At 31.4% G+C, this 13,043-nt stretch overlaps 1 protein-coding gene across 3 annotated transcripts in view; it reads left to right on the top strand.

Moving 5' to 3' along the window:
- The first annotated feature begins 597 nt into the window (after positions 1-597).
- The window catches only part of LOC123873795 (mitochondrial carrier protein Rim2), a 44,935-nt gene continuing 32,489 nt past the window's right edge, over positions 598-13,043 (top strand). The window contains exons 1-3 of one of the 3 annotated variants that reach the window (XM_045918854.1): positions 598-906; positions 988-1,068; positions 2,370-2,520. In XM_045918854.1, the coding sequence (XP_045774810.1) occupies positions 1,028-1,068; positions 2,370-2,520 (192 nt within the window). In that variant the 5' untranslated portion in view covers positions 598-906; positions 988-1,027. Of the gene's footprint in view, positions 1,069-2,369; positions 2,521-13,043 lie in introns of all 3 variants that reach the window. The other 2 variants (XM_045918855.1, XM_045918852.1) reach the window with 2 other exon arrangements.

Genomic DNA, 13,043 nt, shown 5'->3' with positions numbered 1-13,043 from the left:
ACATGCTTGCGACTGCTTGCGACAAACAGGAAACAATTCCTTCCTTCCAACTTCCTTTTTACTTTGAGAACGTAGATTGGTAGCCAGTAAATTGACTTTAATCTAGACCCGCTTTAGACCCTAGATTGAAAGACCATTTGCGAATCGTATTCGCAGACTAAATGCGACAAAAAAATTCCAACATAAACATCCGATATAAACTTCTTTTTAGTTATTATATTATATTTTTTAAGGTTTTTAGTTTTAGGTTCATTGTTTTAAGAAATTTTAAGGGTCATGTTATACGTAATTAAATATTTCCACATACAATACAATATATTACGGCCAGTAAACAGTTGATTTTGTCTATAGAAATATTATCCAATGCCGCCAATGCAAATGATCAAAATGGCATTTGGCAAGGCATTTGTTTAAAGACCAATGTTTTTTTTATATTGGCTTTTATATTGGTAGGACGCTTGTAAAATTGGTACATTGTAAACTTGTAAACAAAACAAGCCTTCAATCCCTCCCTAATATGTAAACTATTTTTTATCTGTAATACGCCGTGTGTTTGTCAATGGTTTGTCATTGTCATTTTGTCATTGGACGTGTGGATTGTGAAATATTTATTTTATGCCTTTTGTCTTGTGCTGTAAAAACTAGTATTCCGTGCATTCATCAGCCCTGAAAGACGAGCGATGCGAACGTGTGATTGTGCACGTGAACCTATATTTTGAATGAAAAGAAGAATGAAGTCGAGTCAGTGCCGAAGCCGAAGTCTGACGTCGTGTGTTGTTGATATCGTGTGATGGTTTTGTGAAGATCTTAATCCGAAATTAAAAATACTCCTAAAATCTGAAATACGAATCAATTTCTTTCGTTCTCTCTGTGGTGTAATTAACTATTCCGTGCTAGAATAAGTGTGTACGTAAATATAGTAAACACAAACAGTGTGCCGACGTTGCTATAAGTGGTGGTATATATAGTGCATTTGTTTATTTTTAGACGTAATTTGCAGTCATGTAATTAAACCGGTGCCTCTAAAATGTCTCAGAAGGATACAGCGATACATCTACTAGCTGGCGGGTAAATTGTTTGTTTACTTTTTTAAAGTTTTATTTTTGATACGCAATAAGGTAAATTAGCATGATTTCATAGACGCTCAAAGAACTCGCATCGCAATAGCACATGTGGGCCACAGCCCATGTTTACGACACAGTGGTTGCATGCTATTTATATGAAACTCGTTATCAATTAAAGATTTATTACGTTTGGGCTTTGGCTCTCACTTCTTGCTCTCGGTTAAGTATAATGTAAGCAATAAGTACCTGCTTGTTTACAAATCGCAAGTTGGCTATTTTTCAATTTGTGATGTGTAGTTCCATTACTAAACTGTCGTCAATTCGAAGTGAATTAATTCTCATAAAACAATCTACATTTTTAATTGTAAGTTTAAAGTTAACTTCGTAATTTCAAAGTGGACCAGGGACCAAGTCTGAGCACCATTAGGTAGGTATGTGAGCGTTGGTAGAACGCACATGTCCTTGAGCCTTCATTTAAGATGCAATGGAAAGTCACTCTTCAACTGTTCTTTCATTGAACAAAACCTTTTCTAAACATTTTCTATGCACCTTGTAAGTTCTTATCTTGGCAAGCCTGAAAAACTATTTGGCCAAGGCACTTAAATACCATATTTTAGGACATTATGTATTGTTCAATTTTACCTCCTAGAAATGGGAGCTTATAACAACATTATAAAGAAAATGTACATGCCAAATGTTAGGATATCAGTGAATTCTTAAATATTTCATTTTGGACTCACTTTCCAAGAAGATGCGGCCAGCAAAATAGTTTTAAATCATAGTAATATTATAAAGAAGAAACCTTTGTATTTTTGTATGTTTGTATTGAATAGACTCAAAAACTACTGGACCGATTTCAAAATTTCTTTTACCATTACTTAGAGGGATTCTTCGGAATCCATATAGGCTATATTTTATCCCGGAAAATAGATAGGATTTTTCGTGGTAGTGTCCACCCGTGCGAAGCCGGGGCGGGTCGCTAGTCAAAGATAATATTGTTACCTTTCTGGATATATATGAATATTTGATTCAAAATCAATTGGGGGAAAGTTATTAAACAATAAGTTATTAAACAATAAATTTTTCTTTCATGGTACAAAAATTATTTGAATTTTTTCATGATTCCCATGACCCACACCAACATGACCTATGTCAGTGTAGATCAGAGCCGTATTTGAATAATACTCTTACATTCACTTGTGGCAGCAGCGGCCGTCTTGGGTATGGTTTCCATACTAAAGTGCCCATTTACCTCTTAAGAAATTTTCTCATTAAAATCTTTTTTTAAAAAAAACTTTGTTCTAGGATTGCTGGCACTGCGGGTGCAGTAGTAACTTGTCCTCTAGAAGTGGTTAAGACAAGACTCCAGTCCTCAAAGGGTGTTGGTATCCCACCACCCCCTCCGTCTGGTGCCTCTACATCAAAGCGAGTTTGCTCAAAGATTCCTAAACATCAGGTATATATCACTCATAATATTAAGCAATAATTAAGTAATTATTATTATTAATTTTATTCATCTCATTCTTCATATTTTGGAGATTGTTTCAGTGGACCCATACAGTGGTTAAACATTGTTTCACAACATTAAAAATAAAATAGTGAAAAGTGTTACATGAATTTAGGAGCAAGTATAACATTTAACAAACTGCAAATTTTATTAATGTTTTGAAACAACATGGTTAACTTATGAAAGGGTACAGATTATAGGGTTGGACAAAAAACAGTTAATAAAAAAAATGTTTAAAACTATTTCATTAATAAAAACATGTTTAAAATACTTGTGCCAACCCTGGTACAGACTTTAACAGTGTGCGCAAAACGAGTAGTCTAACCTGAAGCTGCAATATGGTAGTTTATGCAGGTCATAGACTAAGTATTAAATGCAAAATCCTGGCTGAGATTTGTTTTTGTACAATGAACAGTCATATGCTTCATATTCAGATTGGACCACTTTTGTTTGTGCACTCATTATATTACCATCACACATAAATGGACCAATTTTCTTCTGTCACTAAATCTTAACATAGCAGAAAATTGGCCAAAGAAAATAATTTTATCAGTGAAGTAATACTTATTAGGAAAGTATAGGGTGCTACTTGAGAAACTTTTTTTTTTGGATTGGTATCTGAATTGACCTATTCGGTTTATCCACCCTGAATCAACCATCCTAGGGTGTATACTCTGAAACGTTAGCAGTGTATCCAAGCTACACTAAAAATACTTAATATATAAATTCACCATCCCGGATGGATAGACACTTGAGTACGAGTATAGGTGCTTCCTAGGATGGCTGTTTTAGGGTGGATAAGCCAAATGAGCCTCTAACATTAAACTCTTATATCAGTGAATTCTGAAAACAAATAACTCAATTTGTGCTGTAAATTGAACAAGGTTTTTTATTATATTACCTAGTAACCAGCTGCCCCATATAGATAAAAAGCAATACAAATAAAAATTCTTATTCTGAAAAATTAATATAATTACCTCATATCTCAAGGGTCATGTATGATAGTCTAGTTTTTATGCTACAATTCACTAAAATATAGTTATGTACTTATTTATCTAGATACTTATAGTGTATCTGTATATACAAAATTGATATGTATTTTCAGTTGCAATCTTCATACAATATATTTACTGTAAATTCTATTTACAATAGAAAATCACAGTGCAATCTTAATGGGTAGATAAGTGGTTCATAATTACTTAAATGTGATTGCAGGAAACTGTTTAGGTAACTAGCGTGCAGAAAACAGCATAATATACTTAATGAGCTCTTTACACACTTCATAATCATACTATCATACATGCATTATGGTATATTTGCTGAGCAATTGTAATATTGCTGTATGCTCCATAATGTCTGCCCTTTAATTAATTTACTGTAAAAAAATTACCTTAACTACTGAAGTTACAGAAATAAATAATTTTTAATTGTAATTGAGACACATACAGGCTTTTGAGTGATTGTTTTACTATTCCTTATTTATATATCTAATTTTTTATTATTACTTAATATGTAACACAACATGTATGAAATTGTGTCTGTCTGTTTTTTAAACCTCATGATAAAAGGCACTGAGGGAGATGGCATTATGGAGATTGCATTCACGTCTAGTTCCTGTGGAAGAAAAGTCATTTAAGTAAATACCAGCGGACAAAATCGCAGACAATGGTAGTATAAAAATTCGAGATTCAAAAAGACTCCAGTAGGGTAAAATTGGGAGTTGTAGCTCACGTCTCTAGATAAAGCGCGGCGCGTCTAGCGGTGTAGCTGCACCGCGCCGCGCATCGTATAGACGTGAGCTACAACTTCCAATTTCACGATCGATGTTAAATATAATCAGTAACAAGAGAATGATCAGGTTGTCACAAACTCCTCGAAGATGATTCAATGGTGATATTATTCTTGGATAGCCTACTTATCGCTATTGACATCTCATTTTAGAATTATTTGGATTTATATAAGTAATCGTTTATTTTAAATCGTTCAACAAATTACTTTTAATGTGTCAATTTTAGATAAATCCTAATGACTCAGCTTTATAAGGTTATTTATGATAATCAGACGGTTTTAGTTACACATTAATCAGCTGATGGTATCAAGTCAACATACTTATTATTTATTCTTAATACGCGTGCGGAAACTTTAAGACCTTGATAATAAATGTTGGATTTCTTTGAGATCGTTGATATCAGAATACCATCGTATTCCTTATAGTTTAATATATGTACATCATGCAGCCCACACAAATTCCATTTTACAATAACAACGTCAACTAAATCATTAACTTTTAATATCATTTTTATTTGTTTATAATTATGATGATTACTTTGAGTTTTTGAAAAGGAATGACTTTCTTAGACCATGTACATGAATAAACTAAAGTCGTATTAATCAACAACTAATAAAAATATTGACTATACTTTGCTAGTCATACTTATATTACTAATCAACCCTTAACAAAAGGAAAGTAAATAAAAACTACTAGATATATATTTTTTAGAAAATTTTATTATCGAGACACCATTTTCTTAAAACAAGCACGTTTTTTAATGCACATATTGAAGGATGGTATAAACAACTAAACACATCACTATTCGTTTCGTATTGTTCATACAAACTTAATAAGCTAGGGCAAGATTTATCTTCCAAATTATAAACACTATCGCAACCAAACATTTTCGATATCCACTGCACTTTTTCTACACCTTTAGCATAAACACGTTTATTATTTAAATAATTATTCATGTTTACATAATCTTTGTAGTTTAAGTATGAAATAAAACCTTCTTTCCAATGTATTCCTCTGTTTTTTTCTATCCAACAAACTTGTTTTCTTTCCGTTTTCGTTAAATTATAAAATGGGTATGGTGGCTTGATTAAATAAGTCTGGATATGGTTATTACACAATATAGCTATTTCTTTTACTATAAACTCATTGGAATCCGTCTTGAATCCTTGTACATCAATGATGACACTCATGACAACTTGCGAACAATATTACTTAAGGGTTTATATTCAAAGAGGCGATCGTTTATTATAAGACAATATGCTGATGTTTTATCCGGGATATCTTGCGAACTTTCAATTTCCAAACGTACGTCTACAGGTCCTGTCTTTAAATTCTCGTTTTGTCTTGAACAGTCAATTACAAACAGTGGTGCCTTTTCTTTAAATGTGATCAGATCAAACAACGGGTCAACAGGAAGATTATAATAAGACTGACGAAATTGAGTGTACATTTCGTATAATATACTGTATTTATTTTCATCAAATTTCAAATTAAGTGAATCGTATGGGTAATACTGTGAATTTAAAAACAGTGTTACATTTGTTAATTTGCAATGATCAAATATAGAACTATCATTAGTCTTACTGTTTTTCCTATTAGTTTGTAGACCAAAAATAACATATCGAGGCTTTTCAAGTTGAGAAGTAGTTTTAATTGACCACGAATGTTTTGTAGTTTTAGGAAGTAAAGGATATTCATATAAATCCCAATTTCTGAATGCTATTTGAATAGGTTTGTCTTTTTCTAAATACTTAAGTAGTGAGAGTCTTTCACGATCCGAAACTTTTATATGCGGCACACGCCACTGAATTGTTCGTACTTCTATATCTATATTATCATCCTTGTGAATTGTTACACTATTTAAATTACTATTACTTCTATTCAGAATAAGTTCATGTTTACAGTTTATAATAATTTTATTATAATCCTCAGCAAATCCCATTATTTTATTCAATGGTATAACAGCATTAAAATATCCCTCTGTCATTTTAAAACCATCCATTTGCCAACCCCACAATGCTGCGACTTTGCTATCCCCCTCATTCATCGATATGTATGATTTTAATGTTGTGGTTATTCCAGGGTTTCTTACGCGATCTATTTCAATACCGTTCATTTCATACCTTATGTCTTGAAATAGAAACATAACAGGGTTATTAGTAAAATTTACAGGTTTCTTTATTTCTTTCCCCGATTGATCTTTTCCAGTCACTGTGGCAAAGCCTTCAACATAAATTGAACTATTACATGGTAATATGTATATGTCTTGCTGATGTATTGGAATGCGAATTTCATCATTTTCTTTAAAGCTGTTATTGTATGGATTGTACGTGTGGATCTCATAACTTTCGATAGAATTATCGAATACTGGGGTGTTATTAATATTTAGAATATTCATACTTTGAATCCGAGTGATCGGAGAAAATCTTTGTTTCTTTTTGTTACAATATTACGATTTGCTTTAATACGTGTACGCGCTTTAGTAGCAGGCAAATGATTGATTCTTTTCACCTCATATCCAAGTGTTTTATTAAACACTATCATTTTGCTCTACGTAAATGAAGTCTCAGTTGGATATTTTCTTCTCTAAAATCAATATTGTTACCGTTTTCGTCAATGATTTTAACAGTTATGGATGATATATTACTCTTATTAACAGGAAGATAAATAATATTTTTTGGAATTTCTATATATCGATATCCTGGAGGAACGTTAGGAATAAATTCATGAATAATATGTGATGCAAACCCATTATTAAATGATCCGAATATAAGATCACATTCGATCCTGATGACAGACAAGGGAAGAATGTTAACTGGATTAACAGACTCATGCCATTTATTTGCTTCAAGTTTTACATTTGGGAAACCAAGTAAGCGTCCTAAACTGTTTTCTACGTCAAAATGTACAGTTTTGGAACAAAAAAGCGAGCATGTTAAAGTATTATTATTTGGTTTTATTTCAATTTCACAGTTGTCTAACTTACTCGCAAGATATTCTCTTATGTCATATAAATCATAAGTACCATATGGAATTTTTAAATATTTACATTCATCAGCATATGCAAATATGTTATTGCTATGATTTATGTTTGGTATTGAGTTCAGAGCAGAAAAATATAATAAACCGCATTCATATTCACCATCGAGAATAAGAGGAGGTTGAAAAAATGATTCCAACACAGATTTGTGCCCGGTAATAGTGATTGTTACAGACATGATCGTAAACTAAATATTTACTGATTTCACTGAACTATTTATACATTTTATTTTGTGTATTCCAAAAACTTCTTAAAAACTTTATACATAGATGACCGCAGTTATAAGGATGACTACCTTGAAAATTTTTGTAATTATAACTCATACCAGTTCCTAAATATTGAATTAACTCTTTAGGTGGTTTTAAATTTCCATAGCTGTCAAAGTATTGAATTTCATTATTTACTTTTGCATAGGCTACCCAATGAGAGCCAGGATTATTGGAGCTATCCAAATTAACTATACCACATTCTTTTCGAAAAGGATGTTTTGGCATCTCATCTCTCATAAACACCCCTCGAAAGTAAGGAATGTCTTGCGAATGGTTGATGATGTCGATATTGGTGAGCGCTCGTTTGGGTAGCCTTTCTCTTAGTTTTTTTCATTTGAAATGTAAATTCCTAAACTACCTCTATGCGGTTTGATATGTAAACCTTTGCCTATATGGAGGGTTTCCATTTTTTCATGATGCCTCTTTAATTCTGTAAAACGTTTTTTAGCGTCTTTCAAATCATTTATAACTTTAGCGATTCCTGCAGCACCACCAGCTAAGCTACCCGCAGCAGATAATCCGGCAAAAATAGGTATCAAAGGAAGTACTCCACCAGTTTTTGGAATTGGTATAATTCGAGGAAGTTTTATTGACGAGTCTTTAGTCAATTCTTTAGCCGCTGCTATGGCTAATTCTATAGCCATTTTCTTACATTTGGGTTTCATTTTTTGCACATGCTTTTTTGCATGAGCAACAACATGTTTAAAGTGTTTTTTCAAACCAGTGCCTGAAGCGGATTTTTTTGGCGACACTGTTTTAGAATTGTTGGCTTTACTAGTCAGTCCCGACCCGGTATACAATTTAGCTATCATAGCTTTATTAACTAAATTTGCTGCTATCTTTTCTCCCAAAGTTGCATCAGATGCTAAAGCACGTTGCTTAGCCCTTTTCATCAATATTTTATCAGCCTTATGACGATCACTTAATGAAGTTGACAAGTCGTATGCAATATCGTGTTGTTTACAATATTCATCCAATTTATTTACACCTTGATCTCCCCGTGCAAGCCTTTTATACAATTTTGTACCAGCACCACAGTAATTATATCCAGGTAGATGAAGTTCAAATGGTAAATGATTTATAAACCAATTGAGAATACTGCTCTCTTTCATTACTTTTATTACAATGAATGTAAAATAACTATACTATCACTTAAATAACAATAAATAAATTGGGAACTGGTTAGTTATAAAATATTCGTTCTATCTATCCAACTATTTTCACTCGATGGAAATCCTAACCACTTTACAAATATCTTGTTTCCTTTTCTTTTTAAAACTTTTTCAATAAGATAGACATTAGGATTTTCTGTTTTTTGAAGTTCTTCTGCATAAAATGAGCCCAAAATTGGCTGATGTTTAGCATCTTCTATAAGGTAAGTAACAGGATTCGTTTTCTGTACTTTTTTAATACGGAATATTTCGGTGGACCAATTAGGAGTGTAACCTTTTTCAAAAACACCTTTATACTTACTAATCCGCACAAAATCTCCAACTTTTAAATTTCTCTTCTTAAGGATTTTTAACTGTTTTCCTACATTAAATCTTTGAAGTATAAGTTTCTTATTATTTTCATTAACTGCGTTAGGGGATAAACCGATCGTTCTATGTTTAGAGGTGTTATAATTTTCAACTATTTCTTCTAGCACACCTTTAGTCCAAGTGTAGTTTCCTTGGAAACTGAATTGTTTATACATTTTATTTTTTAAAGTTCTTATAAGTCTTTCAACTATAGAAGCTTTTTTAGTGGAATATGTAGAATAATGATTGATGTTAAACTTTTTGACTATCTTTTTAAAATTTTCGTTGTAAAACTCAGTTCCAAAATCTGTTTGAAGGTTTTTTGGAATACGTCCTTTCTTTAATATAGATTCAAACGCTTTAGAGACCTGATCTTTATTTTTAAACTTTAGTGGAAATGCCCAAGCATATTTTGAGAATGTATCAATTACAACTAAAATATATTTATAACCTGAATTTTGTTTCGAAAGAGATTTCATATCAATCAAGTCAGCTTGCCATAAATCGTCTATATCTCTCATGACAACATGTCGACGAGGGAAGTTTACTCTTGCATTTTTATGTATTTCATTTACGACGCTGTTTTTGCTCATGTTTTACTTTACTAGCCTCGGTGATTTCGATCAAATTACTTACTTTAATATTTATTTCTGTAATAAACTGATTAATTGATGATATTTTTTTTGAAAGATTCTCTGCCAAAACATCAACGTATTCTTTTGTAACACAATCGTTAGAATCTACCGGCTGCGCAAGATTTTTTACTCTTTTATGCTGAGCATCCAAATTATTGTTTGTACACTTCAAAGCGCATTCTAATAACACTCCTTTCATTCTTCGCATCTTATTAACATGATGTCCAAACTTATCAACTTTCATGTTCAACCTGCTTATCAATACTGAACACGCTCCATAAATGTGCTTTCTTTTATTCTTTTATTATACCCGCTTCTTTTAACTCTTCAATAATCGAAAGAATTTCATTATCATGATTAGTGTTGCCAGCGTCTCTGGACGCAATAATCAATCTTAATCTTTCAATTAACTCATTAGGATCATCCCAATAGATGAGATCAGTATCAGTTTTGTATTTCTTTAAAACTGGTAGCCTACCACCGTACTTTAATTTGTTTGTTTCACACATATCCTTTTCATAAAATAATGGTTTGATGATTTGAGAATATTTTTTTCCTTTGTCACCTTTAATTTGATTAGCAGGATTGTAATCCCTTTTATGAGCACTAGTACTAATTAAGATATCTTTATATGTGATTTTATCACTTTCAGTTACTTTATTCAAGTTTGGTTTATTTCTTAATAAAAGTTCTATTAAACCAGCAGTTAGTTCATAACTTTTATCATCAATAGTAATAAAAGTTAATTTGTTTGAAGACATATCATCTACAGTTGAAAATTTGACGGGGGTATTTCCTATCATCAATTTTTTGTTAATGCGACGTATACCAAATGGTATAGATACATTGCTTTGCTCGCCAAACAGATCATTGTCTGCCAGTGTTTCGGAAATGTTGACTTCATCATTTAGAAATTCCAAAGGTTCAGACATTTCCTCTTGTTTTTTCGGATTTTCTTCAAAGTTATTATCGTTGTGAGTAATTTCAATATCACCATCTTGTTTTGAGTTTATATTTGGAATTTCAGGCGATTGATTATTTTCAACACTTGCGTTGTTACAATTAGTTTCGTGATAAGATTTGTTTGTAGCATATTTATTTAGTGTAACAATTTCTTTCAAAGGATCAGACAGTGGTTTAAATATTTTTTTCCGCCTCAGTTCTAACTCTTCATCTTCATCACGTAATCTTTTTACTTTACTTTTAATAGCCTTTACTGATTTAATTAACTCTTTTTTCAAACTTGTTTCCATTTCTTTTTTTAATTATTTTACACAACCATTGAACTATGTAGTAAAAATTAAAATGAAACTAATTTTAAATTACAATCTGTTTAAATAATTTCATTCAAAATTTTACAAAAACGTCGAAAGATTTTCTATATCTACCGTTATTTAATTCACAATCTTTGTTAATTATTAAACATGTGTATGGATCTTTCCATATATCTGAACATAATTTTTTGAAGTCTGACCAAGTCATGTCAGAATTGACATGTTCGTTATAGATGTGTTTCAAATTTATATCATCTTGTTTAAAAATTATTAAAAAATTTACGTTATCTCGAATTAATTGTTTTGGTATCTTAGAATATGTTTGAGTCAAATAAAAACAGTCGATGTTCTTATGTCTACCCATTGAAAAATAATCTCGGATATTTACTTGGTTCTCGCAAGTAACATCATCAAAAATAAATACAGAATTTTTCAAGGCTTCAGTAGGAGGAATAACCTCTTTATCATCTTTGAAGGTAAAGAGCTTAACAGCTGGAACCATGCTTAAAACTTTATTCAAAAAACAATATTTTGGTTGAAATGTTGTTTTAGAATATAGGTAAACATTTTGAAACTTGAGACCATTTTGATGTAGTATTAAGCTTAACATTGTGTTTGTTTTGCCACAATTTGACGGTCCACATATTATACAGCGAATCGTATCGGGCAATAGCAAACTATGCCTTTTTTGGATTGATGACGCTTCTATATTTAAATTGTTAATTTCCAATGTTACTGGTTGTTTGATCAACTTCATTGTGTTTTCTGTTAAAAAAGATAAAATCCTGTTATAAAGTCTTCACATTATATTCTATATAATTTTATAACTAAAATGTAACATAATGTTAATAACCAATTTAAAGAAATGACACCATACACGTGTAAACTCGGAATGCGTTGCTGTGTCACTAAAGATTTGTTTTCACTTTGCTCAAATTACCCATTTGAGAATACAAGATTATATAAGATTTTACTATCGATGCATGTTCATTCCTGTTACAGCTCTCGGGAAAAACTTGGAATGTGATGCTGTGTCACTAAAGCATTATGTTTTCGTTTTGCTCAAATTACATCGTTTTAGATCGCAAGACAGTATTAGATTAATTATTATTTATTAAAGCTTCATTCCTGCTACAGCTCCCGAAGAAAACAGTAGCCGCGCTCATAATTTTATCATAATAAATATCGAGTATTTTACTTGGTAAGTTATTATAATTATTTTATAACAATGTGCTGACTTTTAATAAAGCATGTATTTTTTTACCGTTATTTATTAATTATTTTTCTTTTTGTTTCAGAATTATGTCGACTCCTATCTTACCCAACGAAAATCTAACAAATCCTTTTTACTACGCACAAGATGTAAACGGGTTCGCGGAAACTGAATTTCAGAGACTTTGCGAGGATTTAGCTCAAAAACAAGCAGCAGAACCAGTTCAAGCATCTAGTAAGGAGATGAAAAAAAAGAAAAAATGCAGTTTATCACTATTGAAGCCTGTTTCACCCCCAACTTCTACATCAACATCCTATGTTATTCGCAAAGCAACTGGAAGACGGCTTCATTTAATAAAAATAAATATTTATGGACTAAATGGAGGAGAACAAGATGAAAATATAAATGGTGATACTCCTAGTGTTAGTGCACAGTATGTAGTCAAGGATAATTACGATGAAGTTATGGATGCTACAGAAAATTTGATAGGTAAAATAATGTCAAAAATTACTCACTCCATATAAATGTGAACTATTGTTGAAATGTAATTTGCTTATTTTTAAATATCATCATATTTTTTTGTTTATAAAAATAGTGTTTTATAGAGTAAGGAGCTGTAGCATGAATTCATTATTTATGAAATAAACGTAGTTAAAAGAATAAAATTGTTTTTTTAAATTTTAAACTATTAATTGAAAACATTATGATTGTACTAAGTACCTAATAATATTA

This window comes from Maniola jurtina, chromosome 17 (genome assembly GCF_905333055.1).
Source record: "Maniola jurtina chromosome 17, ilManJurt1.1, whole genome shotgun sequence".
Lineage (NCBI taxonomy): Eukaryota > Metazoa > Arthropoda > Insecta > Lepidoptera > Nymphalidae > Maniola > Maniola jurtina.
The sequence above is the reverse complement of the archived record's forward strand: the minus strand, read 5'-3'. Positions and strand labels throughout refer to the sequence as shown.